This window comes from Nannobrachium achirus (assembly GCF_963921795.1).
Source record: "Nannobrachium achirus genome assembly, chromosome: 10".
Classification (NCBI taxonomy): Eukaryota; Metazoa; Chordata; class Actinopteri; order Myctophiformes; family Myctophidae; genus Nannobrachium; species Nannobrachium achirus.
Window position 1 is genome coordinate 20,290,149 of NC_137819.1, and position 19,855 is coordinate 20,310,003.

A 19,855-nucleotide genomic window follows, 5' to 3' on the forward strand; every position below is an offset into this window, starting at 1 on the left:
CACCCCCTGGGGAAATTGTACTTGTTTCAGCAGCACAATCCACAGTAGTACACAAAACTAAACTAAAACAGGACACTGTGCAAAACTGTACACAACATTAAAAAAATGTAGACATAAGAAAAATAAGAAAATAAATAATGATTTGAGGGGGAAAAAACAGCTGTACAGGGGTGACATTTCAAAACTTCACACGTCCTGCCTTTTTATTTGGCAATACAGTAGATTTCCAGTGTATTGGCAGAACATTGAGCTTGTAGATAAGCTATCTTTGCTATGTTTATGCCCGTCTCTGACTTCACATTTTAAATCTACCTATGAAGGTGGATTCTGCTTTTCAATGGGAATGGAGTGGTTTCTTGCCATTTGCGAGTTTCTGCAAAAATACGCTCCATTCTCCATTAAAATGTGAATGGAAATACAGGGAAAGAAACCTGTGGAAAAAATACATTTGCAGGACATTTTTAGGAAAATAGCAGTAAAGCCTGAACACTTGAAACAGCACATCTCGATTGGCATGTTCTCATCACAGTTTAGACCCACAGCTAAGCATGTTAGACATGAAGGTCATGCTGTTGACAGAAAACCCTTTTCCAATGGATTCCTCTATGCTCAGGGGAATTATTGGCGTAATACGGGAGCGAAATCCCAAGTAAACTTTCTGGCTGACTCCACAGCTCACTCAGGAGCGGCGACTGGCGAAGGCTAGCCTTTGACACTCCTTGCCGAGACGTTGGGGCTAATTTGTACAACGTCATGCAATGTACACTACAGTACTATGAATTAATGGGTGGCACAGACAGTGACGTCAAGGCCAGAGTAGGTAAAGCTAGAGCAGCCTTCATCATCCTGAAAAACATCTGGGCCTCAAAAGAAATAGAAATAGCCATATCAACCAAACTTAGGCCACTTAACCACTTAGGCCCTATATGCCAATATCTCATTTGGCTGACCAGTTGAAACACTCAAACAAAATTTTGGTCCCCTCAAAAGATTTTGTAGTTACTGCACTTTGGCTTTGTTGGACTGACATCCTTCATTCACCTCGATATTAAACGCCCTGAGAAGGCTAACACTTCAAATCACAAGCCTCTTTGTTGTTGTGTGGCCACTCGAGAGCATGGAACCCTGTCGGGCACACAAGAGCACTTTCTCCAACGACTGACTATCTGGGTAAGGTTGAGCAAATCGGTGCAATTTGTGTGTTCTCTCCTGAGCTCTTTTAGACCTCGCTGGGTGTCAAGAATGCTTGAGTGGATGCTGCGAGGGCGTCTTCATCCAATGGGAACTCATTATTTTCAAGGTGCCCCAGTTCCTTCTACTGAGGAAACGCTAACTGGTCTTATATTGTGTTAAGTAGAGTATTGTAGCGAGAAGAGTCCACTCAGGGCACCGAGCACTGACACCACTTCCTAGTGTGACGTCAACGCTGGCATTCTCAGCAGACAGCTGGCTTCTTTAGAGCTGGCAGAGGTGAGGCTAGTCAGACGGAGTTAACGAGGGAGTTGAACGCTGTGGCATCCTTGTGTGTGTGTGTGTGTGTGTGTGTGCACACGCGTGTGCTGGAGCGAGTGCGCGTGTGTGAGAAAAGAGGAGACAAGACGCAGGACAGGAAAGGAGAACAGGAGAGCAAAGTGAGATGAGAGCATGCGACAGTATGTTATGCAGATGAGGAGAGTGGGAGACTCCTAAACATTTTGAGCGTTTGCTAATTCATCACTGTCATCCTCTGTACTCGTGTATGTGTGTGCGTGTGAGTGTGATTGTGTGCACGCTGGTACTGTATGTGTGTGCGCGTGGTATCGCTGGTATGGTGTGGAGGACCATCTGTGCCGAGGCGCAGCGTTGGGCCAACAGCTCTCTGATTGATCACCCTGTACTGCAGAGTACAGGAGCACATCTCTGGCCCTCGGTTAAGGAGCTACCGCGTGTGTGTGTGTGTGTGTGTGTGTGTGTGTGTGTGTGTGTGTGTGTGTGTGTGTGTGTGTGTGTGTGTGTGTGTGTGTGTGTGTGTGTGTGTGTGTGTGTGTGTGTGTGTGTGTGTGTGTGTGTGCGTGCGTGTGTGTGTGTGTGTGTGTGTGTGTGTGTGTGTGCGTGTGCGCGTGTGTGTGCGCGTGTGCATGCGTGCGTGTGCAGGATGACCGTTAAGCATCACAGCTTTGATTAAAACACAGTCCACCTCCAGTCACCGGAAGGGACTCAAATCTCTAGTGTTGATACTGACTCTCTCTCTCTCTCAATTCAATTCAATTCAATTCAATTCAATTCAAAGGGCTTTATTGGCATGAGAAAACATACGTTTACATTGCCAAAGCAGAAGTTTACACATATAATAATATGTACAATTTAAAGGGATGGAACAGTTTTGCATGGTGCCATGGTATTGGTCCGAAGGTTCATTAGTCCGAAGGTTCATTAGTCCGAATCTGTTAAGAATACTATGCCTAACCCTAACCCTACCCCAAACCTAAGTAACCCTAACTAAATTCGGACTAATGAACCTTCGGACTAATGAACCTTCTGACTTATGGGCAGTCCCCACAGTGCAAGGATGTATACACCATGATCGGTAGTCTTTAAGGTGGTTGTGTTGGATATCCTTCTCCTATCAAAGCAGCTCACAAATCTTGCTGCTGTGTTGTCGTACTTCACCCAGCAGATATGGGAGTTTTTCATCATTGGTCATGTTTTCAAACGCTCCTTGTGTGGTTATGATCTGTGGGAAGTATCTCTCTCCCCCCTACTCTCTCTCTCTCTCTCTCTCTCTCTCTCTCTCTCTCTCTCTCTCTCTCTCTCTCTCTCTCTCTCTCTCTCTTGCTTACGCCTCCATTAGGGATGGGACTATACGCGATATTATCGTGATAAAAAACACTCACAATAATCGTATTGTGGAGATTTCATTTATCGTGATATCGTCCTCCGTCATGCACTGGGATCAATTCACCTTTTATTTGCCGAGCTGCAAATCTGGTACCATTTAAACCCTTTATAATTGGTAAAAGGTACTTACAATATAGGTACTTGATACAGTCTTTTTTCACTCTCTATCAAATGTCTTTGCCAAAAAATAGCCGATCTACAAGCTCACAACGCATCACGTTGTAGATCTGCTATTTTTTGGCAAATGTTCCGCCCCAGGATAATGGATTTTGATTATCACAATAATATCGTAAATCGCGATTTCTTTTGTCACAATAATCGTGATATGACATTGACGTCCCATCCCTAGCCTCCAACCGCCCTGCATCTTCTTCACACCTCCACCTGACATGTTGTCTCTTATCTCATTTACACTTAGTCTTTCTCTCCCTCGCCTCGCCTCCACCTTCTGTTCTTTCCTCCTTCCTGTCCTCTAACTCAGTCACAGGAGAGCTTTTTTCTACCTCATCATCATCATCATCAGGGGTCTTCAATTTTTCAGGCCAAGGACCCCTTAGTTGAGAGACAGAGAGAGGAAGCAGGGACCCCCACAACCTTTTCAGAGATTCCATAGATTCATTGTTTGACAGCAAACATCAGTGGATTTTGTTTTTGGAAATTGATTTTATGTCAATTTGTGTTTTCAGATAATTAAGTATATCACTATGAGAAAATGATTAAGTTCATGATTCCTACCAGTGATATTAATTATACAAATTGTAATCCAACTAGTAAAGTGTTTATTAATATCACACCTGCCATCGCTGCACTGTCTGCAAACTGGCACAGCTGTGCCCAGTGAAAGGCCCTCTTCCTGGCAAACACTGCAACATGTTATGGAGGGCATGGGCCAGAGCGTGCACAGCCTTGTACACAGTGTATTCTACTCGGAGGTTAGACACATCCAAGAGTGTAGTTTCTGCTGTTCCTAGGTCCTCTTGTCCAGTACAAACGCTTCCACCAGCTTCCACCCAGGGCCAGGGGTGCAAATTTACCCTGAAATGTGTGCCCCCAAAAGTGCCTCACCTGAGGACAAAACATTAAGATTCAGCGCAGCTTCACACTCAATAGTTCGGTAGACTTGTTGCAATTTGGGGGTGAAGTTACAACATTGTTGCATTTTTCTTTTGGTTTGCTATACTTTGCGTTCATGTTGCACTTTGTCAAGCACATCAAATAAATGTGCCTTGTGATTGTGCAGCCCCCTTTTGTGTTGCACTTATCTTGCACCCGAGCATCCATTTGTTTTGGGTCTTCCCGAGCGCAGCATTTGACTTGAATTCTAATTAGAATATGAATGGTGCAGAGCCCTGCTAGTGTAACTGCCACAAGCCTCTGCTATTGTTTGCATGACATTTGAGGAGCAGCTCCAGAGGCCTGGCTGCAGTGGCTGCTGCTCAGCTCATCTGGACCGCTGTGCACACAGGGACACTGCCAGCCAATCACAGAGAGGAGAGCCCTCTGTGTCCAAAAACAATAATTTTTGGACCGTCAACCCCCCCCCCCCCACCCTGACAAGCACTTGGAATGTTGTACAGTTGCACACATTCAGGGACACAGCCAGCCAGAGAGAGAAGAGCCCCCCCCCCCCCCCCCAAAAAAAAAAAAAAAAAAAAAAATCTTTGGACTGACTAGCACTTGGAATGTAGGAGTTGAGGCATTACATTTAGTTTGACTCAGTTACACATATTGTGCAAATAGTGGCTTGCGTTGCGGGCATTGTGAGCTCGTAGATCGTCTATTTTAATTCTTTTGCCTCTTTCTTATATTATTTGACAATTTGGCCAATGTTCGTCCGTTTTTTTAGAGTATAGTTAGTTGATTACTTTTGCAGTAATGGTATTTTTTTCTTAAAAAGTCCTTAAATTGTCACTTTGTGTCATTTGGGGACCCCCCACTCATCACTTGGGGACCGACCCACAGGTTGAGAACCACTGAGCTAGAGGACTAATAAAACTTTCTTCCTCCGTCGTGTGTTGTTTAAACCCAGCCGCCTCTGGGAAGATGTTTAGATCTCACAATTTTGATAAAGGTCTTTGTTCTCTCAACAAAGACCTCTTGCGTAGGGAAATAATAATGAATATAACTCTTGTTTCTGTGGCTGCATGTTCCCCTGTGGACTTTCATTATATTTTGTTCTCTACTTTTGTTTCTAATTAAAGACAGAGTTCTGCAGCTGTGAGCATAAGAAGGAACGGCGCAGCACTTCTGTGGGCATTAGTCAGTTTTCCTCCGTTGATTTCCAGTCATTTAGACAGCCCTATATACCATAGTTAACAAATCTGACATTTAAGAGTTACGTATTCTCATAAATGTCAGAGAACAGCGTGCGTTTTTTTGGGCTCTGTCTTCAGTCGAGATGCTTATTATGCTGATTTATTGATATTGATCTCAGCTTCCAGGGCTTTATTCGCTGGAAGCCGTGCCATTAAAACGGCAGCTTTGCAGGATATGAATTGGGGTCCTGGGGATTACAAATGTCTTTCAATTGTTTCTGACAGAATAATGGCTTTTGAATGAGCCGCAGTACGCGTGTCTGTGAAAGCAAATGAGATTCAAGCAACTGCCTGCCTTTGTTTGTGTGTTTTTGGAATCTCGCATCAGCCTTATTGGCTGGCTTTGTGTCAGTGCCAGCCAATGGGTCTCCAGCATGGATGAGTTTGAAAAAGTCCCAGCCTCATCTTTGTGTGTGGCTCTTTTGGCAGTTGGTTCCTGCTCTCTCAGATCAGATGCTGGCTCCTCTTTCAGCTTCACATTTAACATTTAAACCACCCTGTTTTTAATCCAACGGCCTGCCATGTGTTTTGCCATCACACTGGTCCATTGTTGTGTGGGGGGGAGACTTGGAAAACAGTCTAGGCCAGCCTTAGTGCGCCCCCTACTGTTTAAACCAGCTTCCAGCACGACTAGCCTAGAAACCACCAGACAAATCTGAACAGCTAAAAAGAAAAACAAAACAAAAAGCACCACAGCCTCTAAGCCAGGGGTCTTCAACGTTTTCAGGCCAAGGACCCCTTAGTTGAGAGAGAGAGATGAAGCAGGGACCCCCACAACCTTTTCATAGATTCCATATAGTTTCATTGTTTGACAGCACAATCATTAGTGTATTTTGGATTCATGTCAATTTGTGTTTTCAGATACGTATTTAACCACTTGAACCGTAAATACATATCTTGACATTTAACTCTGTACTTAGTCTGCTCTTTCCCCCCTCTACACCAAAGCTCTTTGCCGAAAATAGCCGATCTACAAGCTCACAACACCTCGCAGCGCGAGGCGTTGTGAGCTTGTAGATCTGCTATTTTTGGCTAAGGTTCTCAGAATATGGACGCTAGGGTTCAAGTGGTTAATATAAAAAAGGAGAAAAAAGGTATATATCACTCAAAGATTTGGAGGACCCCCTGTAGTAACTCTGAGGACCCCCTGTTGAAGACCCCTGCTCTAAGCGTACAATGACAATAATATTATTTTGGATTCGTGACGAAAATATGTGAAAATCTACTATGCTAAATCTATATCAGTATAACTGACCTGACTGATGTACTGGTGAGTTGAGGTACACAGCAGTAAAGATGAATTGCCCCTGTGGTCTTGTAACCTCCATCCAGCCTTTCATCATGCTGTGACCATGCACTCCAAAGGAGCAGGGTGAAGGCCAGTGTTACTGGGGTCAACACACATTCAGGCTGGACTAGAGGGAGGAGGGCTTTGAAGGTCATCTGAACCTGCCACCTTACATTTCCATATGCACACAATGTCCACTGCTGGCACCCAGTAGGATTGTAACTGATAGGGGCCTTATCACAGCCACTGTGTGTGTGTGTGTGTGTGTGTGTGTGTGTGTGTGTGTGTGTGTGTGTGTGTGTGTGTGTGTGTGTGTGTGTGTGTGTGTGTGTGTGTGTGTGTGTCCACCCGGATGCTGCAGGTGGCGCAATGCAGCACAGCTGAACCTCACACACACACACACACACACACACACACACACACACACACACACACACACACACACACACACACACACATATGAACGCACGCATGCACGCACGCGCGCACACACACACACACACACACACACACACACACACACACACACACACCGCACCATCCACCAAAACCCTATCAAAGAAGGACAAACACAGCCGAGGAATGGGCTTATCTGGAGATGAGATGGATTCGGGGAATGGGAAGGTTCTGTTTGTCTTTGCCAACGAGAGAGAGAGAGAGAGAGAGAGAGAGAGAGAGAGAGAGAGAGAGAGAGCTCTAAAGGGCCTTGTGGATTCTGGAAGACTCCTGGTGTCATTCTCCACAGGTCGTGTTTTCATTGATTGGATTCTTCCTGCGTTGGTCTCAGGTTACTGAGAGCAGCGTCTCTGGTTGCATCATGTCTCACAGGAAATATTCCCCTTGTCCGTAACGACACAATCTGCTGCTGCTGCTTGTGGTGTTGGATTTTTGATATACAAACACGACCATTAGGAGGTACCAAAAAAGTAATGATGTCTCTTTATATGTGTCGGACACGTTAGTGTTGAAGGATGTTTGTTTCCCTTAAGGCACGGAAAGGCATCCATTGAAGTGCTATCAAGAAGAAAGTAATTTGTCTGTCCAATAAGTTAGGATTTGTAAAAAGAAAAAAAGATTTTGTATTTTATTTTGTAAGCATGTAACATTAAACTTCAGCCACCCATGAGACATTTCAATTTCAATTCAATGGAGCTTTATTGGTGTGAGAAAACATCCGTTTACATTGCCAAAGCACACTATTCTACCTCATATTTAGGTTCAGCAGAGTGGTATGGTGCTTAAATGATTGGTCCCCTACTGAAACCATGGAACTGAACAAGCAGACAGTAGTGGCAGCAAACCACCAGCTCCATGGATGCCTTCTGACTGTCCTTCTGTTGAAAGAGAAGTATGCCATGTCTCGCATCTGAAGCCATGGTCATAGTCATAGTCATATCACGGACCAAAAATGGACCCTCCACCTAGGACGTACTGTCATTTCTTTACATCCCTGCGACCTGTCCATGGACAATGTTAGTGCTGGTAGATTTTGAGTATGATTCGCGTGCACTCGACTATGAAAGCTGACAGTGTGCCAGATTGTTCGCCGTACGTGTTTTAAACACCAAGTACCTTGAGGGACATGTGCGAACTCACACGCAACCTTAGACATCTCCATGCAATGCTTTCATCACAGCACGTCCTCCCCTTTGTCTGCTGATTTCTCTTTAGCGGAGCCACTGACTCAGAGAGGCATCAGAGAGAGTTCCCTGCCACCTGTTAGACTACTTACACGTCCCCAGAGGATCCTTACTCCTTAATGACAAGAACAAGGAAAAAACCCTAACCCCCACACACACACACACACACACACACACACACACACACACGCACACACACACACACACACACACACACACACACACACACACACACACACACACACACACACACACACACACACACACACACACACACACTAGCATGGGGGAGCAGAGAACACACACACACTCCCCGAAATGCCCCCAGGCTGCTGAGATGAAACAAATGGCAGATCACAGGAGCCAGACGCAGAGACGGGCGATGGGAGGTATGAGGGAGTGGAGTATTGGCTTGTCAACCCACCTGCGTGCTGTCACTGGATGGCTGGTAATGCACTATTGATTTCTGCCACCAAAGAAGCTTCCATGGCATCCAGAGATGCACTCAGTCATTCGATACGATGTCTGTGTTTATTAATGTGTGTGTGTGCGTGTGCGTGTGCGTGTGTGTTGGTGGAGGGTGGGATGCTAATGCTCAAACTCTACAGTGTGTAATCACAGAGTGTAACAGGAATATCCCGGCAGGACTTGTTAGGAGATATTTTTGGAGCGGTGAAAGCGCTCCCAATAGACAGGTATGTCCGTGGGTATGTCCGTGGGTGGGTGGCTGGGTGGCTGGCTGGCTGGCTGGCTGGCTGGCCGTGTCTGTAGCCTGGCAATACATTGAGTGGCCACACACAACACACTAGTTAAAGGAGGGGCGCTGTTTTGTGCAGGCCAGGCACACTCACCACTCACTCACACAGACACACACACACACACACGCACGCACGCGCACACGCACTCACACGCACGCACGCACGCTCAGATTCACCGCTCCACTTCGAACCGAGGTTTGATTTTTTATTTAAAGTTTTAATACAATACACTACATGTCAGCAACAACACTAAGAGCAATAATATATTATGAAGAGGTCGCCACTCTCGCAGTGCTCCTTCCGTGGAGCTCGCTGAGGCGAGCTATTAGCCGATACAATTATAAACCACTCATAATTTGAGGACAGACATGTTTCGGTTTTAAATTTGGATGGGCAATCAAGACGTTTCGTGGCTGTTGGTAGGGCATTCCACCTTTTGGTAGAATGCATTTTCTTCCATGCATTTTAGGGGGGGGAACAAGCAGTTTTTCTTCTTATTTTTTGCGAGAAACTGTGTTGTTTTGAATGGCCTCCAGGTTGCGTCTGGGCTTTTGCACTCTCACCTCAATGAATTAATTAGTGCCAGTTGTCTGCAGCAGACAGCCTTGTATTGTTTGCATCAGAGGTTAGGTTCTGTCAACGTCTCATTGCATGACCAGCCGGCGTCGCTTCGCAGATTTTTCCCATTTGCATGGCGCACAGCGTTGTGTCGCTTTGTAAATGGCAAAATCTGCATCGCCTTTTGGCTCCGATAAACAAACCCGTCCCCTCTGTCACTGCCAGCCGCACAGATCACACTGCTACAGCCAGAGAGACAAAGGGAACGCAAACAGCGAGACCAATCTGTGCGCTCCCAGTCGACAGCGTCTGCCCTTCCCCTTGTATCATCAGAGGTGAACATCGCTCCGGGGTTTGCACTATTTGGAAAGAAAACAAAAGCAAATGAAAACCCAGTTTCAGCAAACAGTCCAAATTGAAAATCCTGGCTGACCTTTTTCAAATCTTTGGAAAATGGACTGGTTGTAGTTTGCTCTAAACTCGAGGCTGGCCTATCACACACATAGTTGTTGCTCCCCAAACTCAATGTCATGGTGGTAAATAGTATAAAGTGGATGATAATTATTTTTGAATTAAAATGAATCGTGTTGCTGTGAAAGATGCCCTTGTCAGTGTGTAGAACAAGGCTGCCTAATTGATAAAAACACTGGGAATGAAGGCAGAGAAAAACAGAGAAATATAAAGATAGTGCCTTGTATCTCAACCCCTCCCTCCTCTTTGGCCCACCTACTTGTTTTTATGGGTGTAAGTATGATTAAAAGTGGGCAGACCTGTGACTCAGGTTCCAACCCACATTCTGATATGAGTTCAGTGAAGCCGTTCACTAATCTCTTAATGCTGTTCCCTCGTCCTTGGCAGGGTCACAGGGGAAATAGATGGAGCCTTATCAGCCTTTATGGATTTATGGAGAATCTTTCTGCAGCATTTTATTTTTAATACACCAAGTGTGTGTGTGTGTGTGTGTGTGTGTGTGTGTGTGTGTGTGTGTGTGTGTGTGTGTGTGTGTGTGTGTGTGTGTGTGTGTGTGTGTGTGTGTGTGTGTGTGTGTGTGTGTGTGTGTGTGTGTGTGTGCTCAGAGATATCAAGTGAGGTTACCAGTGGCTAGTCATATACTTTTTTTCAGTCTTAATAATTGCATCAATCATGTTGAATGACTCCATCATGCTGAAGTGGAAGAGAATACGAGGGCATTTTTGGTGTTGAAGAATTTGTGACATGACACTGCCCTTCAGCATGGGGTTGCGTCTCTTCACTCCCACTCACTTCACCAAATTGAAACACATACTGTATCACTATATATAATATTTATGATCGTCTACTCCAGTGGTTCTCAACCTTTTCAGGCCGCGACCCCCAAACTAATCATAGTTGAACTGGCGACCCACCCACCCTGACGAGCACTAAGAGTTGAGGCATTACATTTTGTATAACACGGTTTTGTTGTGACACAATTTCTGCCTCTAATAGACAATTTTGACCAAGTTTAATTTGTCATTTTAGAGGTATTAAAAATGCCTTGAATTGTCAGTTTAGAAATGTGCAGATACCCTTTATACACTTAAACTTTTGTTTTTTTGTTTACTGTTGAGTGAGAAAACAATGTTGCACATTAAGCTAATCATTTGGGGACCCACCAAAATAATTTAGTCCCGACCGACAGGTTGAGAACCACTGGTCTACTCAACACCTCCAGGTGTGAATATAGATGTTGCTTGTTCCACCCCCCTGTGAGGGGGCTGCAGTTCAGGAGAACTCTCTCAGAGCTAAATATTTGTTTCATTTTCCTAACAGTCCTCAGGGTGTGAATGAGCTATTTAAACTAAACATAGTTTGATCACTGGCTATACAGTATGCAGCTATACATAGGCTGAATATAGCCGGAGAATTACTGGTGTAGATTAGAAAAGGCATGTTAGGTAGTGACTCAAGCTTTTCCCAGGTGACCCCCCTGTCTCCAGGACAGTCAGGCTCTTTGCTCTCAGACAGCCACAGTGTCCAGTGGCCCCCGAAGTGAAGGAAAGCAATTTAGTCCTTGTGGCCCTGAAGGACCCACACATCAAAGGAGAGGTGTGGGAGAGGCTGACAGCTTCTAAGTCAGAGCCTGTCCAGCTTCGCTCGGGTACAGGTGAGAAACTGGAGGAGATAGAAGATGAAAAACAGCCACTTTCATTTCTCTGCGTTCTTACAAAACACAGAGAAATGAGAGTGTCTGTAGCTTTTTTTTAATCTTGTGACGCAGCTTAAGTCAACTTGACACTTTGCGCCTTTTGGTGGAGAGAAGATTGGATCGGACGCTGGACAGGGAGGGGTCATGACATTCAGGTTGGGTCATGTTGGCGCTTCTGATCCGCCTCAGGTAGTTTTTTATGTTTGGCCAATTTTTTTGTTTTCTCAGTCTGGCAAAATGTCAAGGAGGATTCAAAAGTAAACTTTTTTTTGGCTTTTGCTTCTTTTAGAACTGCCGAATTGGAGGTATATTGCCTGTGTGTACGATTTAACAGTTAATCTATTCTTTCCTAAGAAGTCTCACACACCTTCTGAGAAGAGCTGCAGTACTCACCACGCATTTCAAAGCAATTAAAACATTTCTCAGTGTGATTTACCCTTGTTAAATAAAGGATAAATTAAAAAATGAAGTCAAGTTATTTCTATTGTGGTCCTTATACCTGCAGGGAGAGAGAGTGCGCGACTCATAAGATAGAAACGGGAATGGAAATACCAAATATAAATTTAGCACTGCAATCAAATCTTGCTTGCTTCTCTGATTGATATTTCTCTTGATAAGGAACCGACAGTTCCTGAGCCAAATCTACTGTTTCCGTGGCATGAGGCACCTTGATGTACCAGTACACCCCCTGGAAATGATGCTCGAACAATATCTTGCAGGGACTTAACCCCAATCCATCCCTTGATGCCAGGCAACGTTGTGCACCAGGTTTATAGTCTTTGGTATGACTTGAGCCCTGACCTCAGAGTCTCAGGGGGGGACACTCTAACCTCACAAGGCCACTGAGCGGATGAGAAGAATCAGTGAGAAAGACAGCAAAGTGAGAAGGAGTGACAAAGGCTGAAGGCTTATTGGCTCCGCCAGCAGCAGGGCTATAAGGAAGGCTTTTGGCAGTGTCTGTCCCTCCGTCTAATATAACGCTTTACTCCCAAACAAGCAGTGGCGGAAAAAGTACTCAAATTCTTGTACCACTATGTAGGAATACTTACATTTCAAGTTTTCAAAAATGTATACAAATCTTTTTGAAAATAGCAGATCTACTAGCTCACAATGCGTCGCTTCTACATAGTGACTAGTACCTCAAGTTTTCAAAAGGTGTTAGGTCGGGAGCTTTGTCGGGTATACTGTGCAATAATTCTACCTGTATGGTTAAGCGGACTGAGGTGTCTATTTTGTATGTTCATTTTATTTTATTATTATTATTGTTGTTATTTCCTTTTTTGTCTTGTTGTATTATTGTTGTAAGTGTTTTTTTTTTTTTTTTTTTTTCTGTTTCTCTTGTGTGGGGGGGAAAAATGATACATATTTCAGATGTTTCTTTGTGATAATGGGGATATATTAAGCATTTCTATGACTTTTTCTTGATTCATACAATGAATGCTTGTTAAAAAACCCAATAAACAAAAGTAAAAAAAAAAAAAAAAAAGTACAATATTTGCCTCTGAGATGTAGTGGAGTAGAAGTAAAAGTACTGAAAATTGGAAATACTCAATTAAAGTACAAATACCTCAAAATTCTAGTTCCACAAGATGTACTGTGTGTGTGTGTGTATATATATAATATATATATATATATATATATATATATATATATATATATATATATATATATATATATATATATATATAAAATAAACTACTGGCACTTTGTTATCTATTTCCCAGGAAACAAACAGGCAATGGACTGGATGGTTATTCCCGAGGGGTGTGAAAGCTATGAGTATGAGCTAGACTTAGTTATTATGAGACATATTTTTCTTGTGCCAGGAACGCCGGAGGCCGATATATTATTATAGTACTTTAGTATCTTAATCACCTCCCTTGCCGAGACGCAGGGGGGTGGAGGAGACCATTTCTCACTTCTGGGAAGGTCGAGAGGATTTGGGAGTGAATCCAGAGTGTGTGCGTGCGTGCATGCGTGTGTGTATGTGTTCGTGTGTGCGTGCGTCATATGTTTCAGAATGTGGGACTCTTGCGCCCTACACGTGTGTATGGGAAGTATCACGGTGTGTTTTAACTATTCCCCAGGTCACCATTACAGCCTAATAACTGTGTCAGTGTGATTAATGGAAGCACGTTGCAGGGCTCTGATTGCACATTTATTCAACTACATTTCCATTCAGCTACAGTAGGCTGCTATAGCCCACCATCCCTCTGCCTTGTTCATCCACTCTGCTGTGGCCACTGGCCAGCCCAGTTCAAAGCACTGTATGCATGTATATGTATGTATGTATGTATGTATGTATGTACGTACAGTATTTGTATGCATGCATGCATGTATGAATGTACAGTATTCATCTCTCTCTCTCTGTGTGTCTGTGTGTCCGTCTGTCTGTGTGTAATCTGTCTGTCTGTCTCTGTCTCCCTCTCCCTCTCTCTCAAGTAGAATCAAGCACTTTGATCTGTATTAATGATCATAAACAGAGGGCTTGCAAAGGTAACGTTAGGGCTGGAATAATGTCATTAGCAATAAGCGCTCCGATTCGTAATTAATTCAGACTTCGTATTGCAATTCCTTTGATTTCTCTCCTCTGCTCCTCTTTATTATTTTAGTAGATGTTCCTTTAGGTATATAGATTACAAATGCTTGAGGGCAAATGTCTGCAACGCTAGTCTTTTATCTCTCTTTTTCATCTCAGTTTCTCTGTGTCTGGATCTCTCTCTCTCTCCCTCTCTCTCTCTCTCTCTCTCTCTCTCTCTCTCTCTCTCTCTCTCTCTCTCTCTCTCTCTGTCCTGATGCTGTTTAGTGATCCAGGTCAGTGTGTGTTATTGTACAAGCTGGATCATAAAGATGAAAGTCACTACTGGGCTCAGGAGCTTTGAACAGGGCAGGAAAACAAGTGAAACAGGGTGTTGCAGGACCAGACAGAGACCAGCCAAAGACAGAGACAGACTGAGGGAGATCTGCTCCCATCAGAGCGCTCCTGCATATTGGATAACGATGTAGAGCAGGGGCCTTCAACAGGGGGTCCGGGACCCCTAGGGGGTCCTCAGAGTTACTACAGGGGGTCCTCCAAATCTTCCGATCCTTTTTATATTAACAACTTTAAGCCTAGTGTCCATATTCTGAGAACTGTAGCCAAAAATAGCAGATCTACAAGCTCACAACGCCTCACAGCGCGAGGCGTTGTGAGCTTGTAGATCGGCTATTTTTGTTTTGGTGTAGAGGGGAAAAAGAGCAGACCAAGTACAGAGTGAAAGATCAAGTTTATTAGGTAATGACAGCTCAATTGCTTAAATATCTGAAAACACAAATTTACATGAATCCAAAATACACTGATGATTGTGCTGTCAAACAATGGAACTATATAGAATCTATGAAAAGGTTTTGAAAACATTGAGGACCCCTGATGTAGAGGCTATTAATCTTTTTTTCCTTTCTTGCGGTGACGTTTTGGAAAAGCATTGTGTTGTTTAACGGTTGAGAGCTAACATGACATTCATATGGGGCACGGTGGCGCTGTCGCCCTCACAGCTAGAAGGGCCTGGGTTCAATTCCCTAGGTGGGATGGTCGAAAGCCAAAAGGGCCTTTCTGTGTGGAGTTTGCATGTTCTCCCCATGTCCCCCCTCACAAAAAAACATGCATAATCCTGGTCTCTATACTACGGGGAAACTGAAACTCCCACATCATGTGAAAAGAAGCAGCTTAGACTCCTCGTGCACTGAAGGAAGCACGACGAGTGCTCTCCCTCTGCAGGTTGGCAGAGAGAAGCGCCCAGGATTATACTCGGCACTGGGTTACAAAAAATCGTGGTCTGAAAATGTGTAAGAAAAAACTAACAAACATGATATACATGACAAATATGTAACTTACAGCCTCTAAAAAGCAGCATCCACACAGCTATATCTTTTATTGGTTCTGTCTGTCTGTCTATTTATGTGTGTATGCAGTATATTTCACATCACTTTCATCTTCGCCGGCACCTGGAGACAAATCAATGAACTCACCCCGTCCAGAGCAGATGCTCCCCACCTGGCCTCACCCTCCCTCTACTCCTCCTCTCTCTCCTGCAGGTTCCTTCCTGATGGTCAACTCCTCCCAGCATGCCGCGGGGCAGCGCGCTCAGTTGCTCCTGCGCTCGCTCAGCGAGAACGACACCCACTGCATCCAGTTCAGCTACTTCCTGTACAGCCGCGACGGCCACAGCCCCGGGGAGCTGCAGGTCTACGTGCGCGTCAACGGCGGTCCCAGAGGCAGCGCCGTGTGGAACATCTCTGGCTCCCAGGGACGCCAGTGGCATCAGGTGGAGCTGGCTGTCAGCACCTTCTGGCCCAGCGAGTATCAGGTGAGCGCCATGACACGCTTCCTCCCACACGTTTCTTATTCGTTTTCCTAGTGGAAGAACATCACCTCCCACACTACGGCATGGTGTGTGTGTTTGTCACAGTTCCTCCCACAAGCACAACATTGTTTTAGTCAGGAACACTCACATCTAAGTAGATTTAACCATTTATTGCATAAATGGAATACAGTTAATCTTGGCGTTAATGGGCTCCGCGTTCGGAGATGTCCCCTGAATTTTGTGCATGCTTTTTGAGCATGCCAAGCAAAATCAGGAAACGTGAAGCAATACCCCCCATAGGGATACAAAATTAACATTGACATGTAACTTAATCAGACAATCACAAGTATTTGAGCTTAGCCAGACTGATCGTGCAAAGGTGGAGGCTGGGGTGGAGGAAGCAGCTAGCAGCAAATGATTCCGAAGCTTCGGAACTAATCATAGGTAGAGAAAGCAAGCCGTATTTAAAGGAGCCTTCCCTACTGATTGAGAGCTTTGATTGGAGTATTGCAGTCATGTGACGTAATGACCAGCAGATATGAGAATGAGGAATGAGAACAGAGCTGACTGACAGCTGACGGCTGGACGGGCGGGACGACTGCCGTGTCCTGCATAAACTAACACGTTCGCTTCATTTGTATGATGGTATGATGATATGTTGTATAATGGCTCAATTGTTGTGTAATTGCCATGGATGCGATATTTTATTCACAGGTCCATTTCCCCTGCATGGTGCAATGTGATCAATAACCACTTTGTTCAATGCATGCCCCGTTTATTACCACTATAATGTAGCTTGTAGGACCGCGATGGCTGGATGCAGCCATGACTCCCCTCATTACGGGCGATAATTTATCTCCTAGCGCCCCTGGTTGTTCTCATGTACCTCCCCACCCCCTCACCCCACCTCAAACAAGCATTAATGAGGAGGCAACGACTGATGTGAGGGATTGTGGGAGTGGGAGTGGGAGTATGGTCTCTCACATAGGCCTACCTGTGAAGGTGGGGGGGGGTTTGCTTCCATAACCCCAGCGCGCTCTGGGCCTCATCTCAATAAATCAAGTCAGTTAATGAGATTAGAGGGCTGCATGGATCGATGCAGACAGCCGGCACTTTACTATCCTCCACTCTGTTTTCCCGTGCTGGGAGCAACCGACGTGATTTAAAGGCAATGTGATTTTCTCCAATTCAGAAGTTTAGCCGCTACCTCTCAGTTGAAGAAAAGGCGGCAGGCGGAGGCTTGATCTCAGGAGGGGGACGCGATTATTAGTAGCCTTAAATGACCAGACAAATATCACTGCGTAGAGGGCTTTTTGTTTTCTTCTTTTTTGCAATGGCAGATTCGTCTGGTTTCCAGGCTAGATTATAGAGAATCTCTTCGACAAATACAGACTGGTTTTGTCGTAGAAACCTTGTATCTCCAAGTTTCAAATTTGTATGTTTCTTTTTCATAAAGTAAAGCCCTACTTCATCATACAAGGCCGTCGCACAGAAGTAGTGAAAACAGCAAGATATACAAGCACACAACGCCTCGCACCGCACACCCTTTTCACTCGGCTGTTTTCACTAGTTTAAAATGATAAATATAAAACGAACGGTTTTGGACATGCAAGGTTTCCACCAGACAACAACGATATGCACGATTCTTTAACCCATTCTAAAAAACTTCAAATATTTATTCCAACATTACAGAAACGTATGTTGCTATTTACTATACATAACAACAACAACTACGCCAAAGGGGGTTCCTGTCATTTTATACATGATAGCTTCTGAAACGGTGGTACTTTTAAATATATTTTGATGCCATTACTTTTGTACCTTTTTTTTTTTTGTATTGCTGAACAGAGTATTTCTACATAGCAGTATTGAGACATTTACATTGCATTTGCGTGAGGACCTTTGTCAGTGTGAGCTGTGCTCATAAATCCTGTCCCTGTAGGGACCATGTGAGTCTCCTCTGTGAAGGGAGGGAAGGGCGTTCCTCTACTCTTCCTCCCCTCTAGAGGTTGTCCCATATGGATGTTTCAAGGCGATGGTGTGTGTGTGTGTGTGAGTGCGTGTGTCCGTCTGCGTTTGCCTGTGTGTGAGGCTTTCACATGCAGTACCCCTCGTTGGGTGCTGGTGGTAGTGGTGGGGTGGATGTAGTTGTAGATGAAGGTAAATGTACTAATCAGAGCCTATCAGTGCCTCCTGCAGGGCAGACAGACCGCCAGAGAGATAACGTTGATGTTGGACAGAGATCAGAGGTGCTGCTGGATGCTTTACATTTACACAACGTGCTGAGGAGCACAGAGAATGGCCTCCTGCTGATTGAGAGCAGGTTTCAGACTCTCATGAAGAGGAGATTGCATGCACATGCACCAGCATACACACACAGCATGCATGCATGCATGCAGGCACGCACACACGCGCACACACACATACACACACATGCACGCACGCACGCACGCACGCACGCACGCACACACACTCTATATATTTACATCAATTGTGGGGACATTACATAGACTTCCATTCATTTTTATGCAAGTCCTGTGGCCTTACCCTAACCTCTATCCCTAAACCTAACCCTAACCCTAACCCTAACCTAACCCCTAACCTTAACCCTAAACCTAACCCTAACCCTAAACCTAACCCTAACCGTTGTGGGGACCTACTATTTTGTCCCCACCCTGTCAGAGGTCCCCTGCAGGCGACTGTGTGAACATGCATTTAGTCCCCATAAGTATAGCTAGACAAACTCACACACACACATCCAGCAATGCACAGGCAGCATCACATTGCAGGTCTGGAGGCTTGGAGGCAGGGCAGAGTGAGATGACTGGAGGTCAATGAGTGGGCGTGTTCTACTCAACTCATCTCTGAACTGTTTGGCTCCTTATCTGAAGATAAAGTGAGGTCACAACAAAGAGAACTAGAAGGAAAGTTGTTTAACTCTGAACTTTATTAAACAAAGCAGCCAAGTTACAGCTCCCCCGTCTCTCTCTGTACTGCCTTGTTCCCTTTCCTGCTTAACAAAGAGTTATATTAATGTATTACACAGTACATTTTCATGTTCTCTAGTAGAATATTCAGGCTGTCCAGTAAATAATCATGTTCTTCTTAGGGGGCACGGTGGTGCAGTTGGAAGTGCTAGATAGGAGTAGCTAGAAGGTCCTGGGTTCGATTCCCGTCGAGGACGCTGCTGTGGGCGCTGGGGTGGTGTTCTCTCCTCCGTGTCATCAGCGCCCATACCCTAGTTGGGGTTGGCGAAAGGGTCTTTCTGTGTGGAGTTTGCATGTTCTCCCCATGTTCCCTAGGGTAGGTACCCTCACAAAAACATGCAATAATCCTGATCTCTATACTGCCTCGCCCTGGCCAGCTGCCCCAGAGGGGAAAGGAACCGGTTGGAATAACAGTGTTCCTTCCACGCACTATGTCCAACCAAGGGGAACTCGCCCTGTCAGGTGATAAGAAGCAGCTTGCTCACTCCCCATGCACTGAAGGGAGCATTAGCTCAGTTCGGGGCCCTCCCCAGGTTGGCAGAGGGAGAGCAGCGCCCACGATTACAGCTTGGGCAAATATTCATATTATCCTGTACGTATTCATGTTCTACATTAAATATTCCTGTTCTCCAGTAAATATTCATGTTTTCCAGTAGATTATTCATGTTGTCCCGTAAATATTTGTGTTCCCGGTATAGTATGCATGGTCTCCAATATAATATTCACGTTCTCCAATATAATATTCATGTTGTCCAGTATAATATGCATGGTTTCCAAAGACGCCTAAACTGTAAACTGTAAACTGGTCTCCAATATCATATTCATGTTGTCCTGTAGAATATTCTTGTTCTCCGATAAATACTGGGGTTCTCCAGTACATAGCGATGTTCTCCAGTAGAATAGTCGTGCTCTCCAGTATAGT

The 19,855-nt window shown here is 44.8% G+C and overlaps 1 protein-coding gene across 1 annotated transcript in view; it reads left to right on the forward strand.

The window, feature by feature from the left end:
• LOC308293341 (receptor-type tyrosine-protein phosphatase U-like) overlaps positions 1 to 19,855 on the forward strand; it is a gene marked incomplete at its 5' end in the record, with an annotated part of 208,359 nt that overhangs the window by 88,622 nt on the left and 99,882 nt on the right. The window contains one exon of the mRNA XM_080735808.1: positions 15,678 to 15,949. Within this exon, the coding sequence (XP_080591934.1) occupies positions 15,678 to 15,949 (272 nt within the window). The remainder of the gene's footprint in view (positions 1 to 15,677; positions 15,950 to 19,855) is intronic.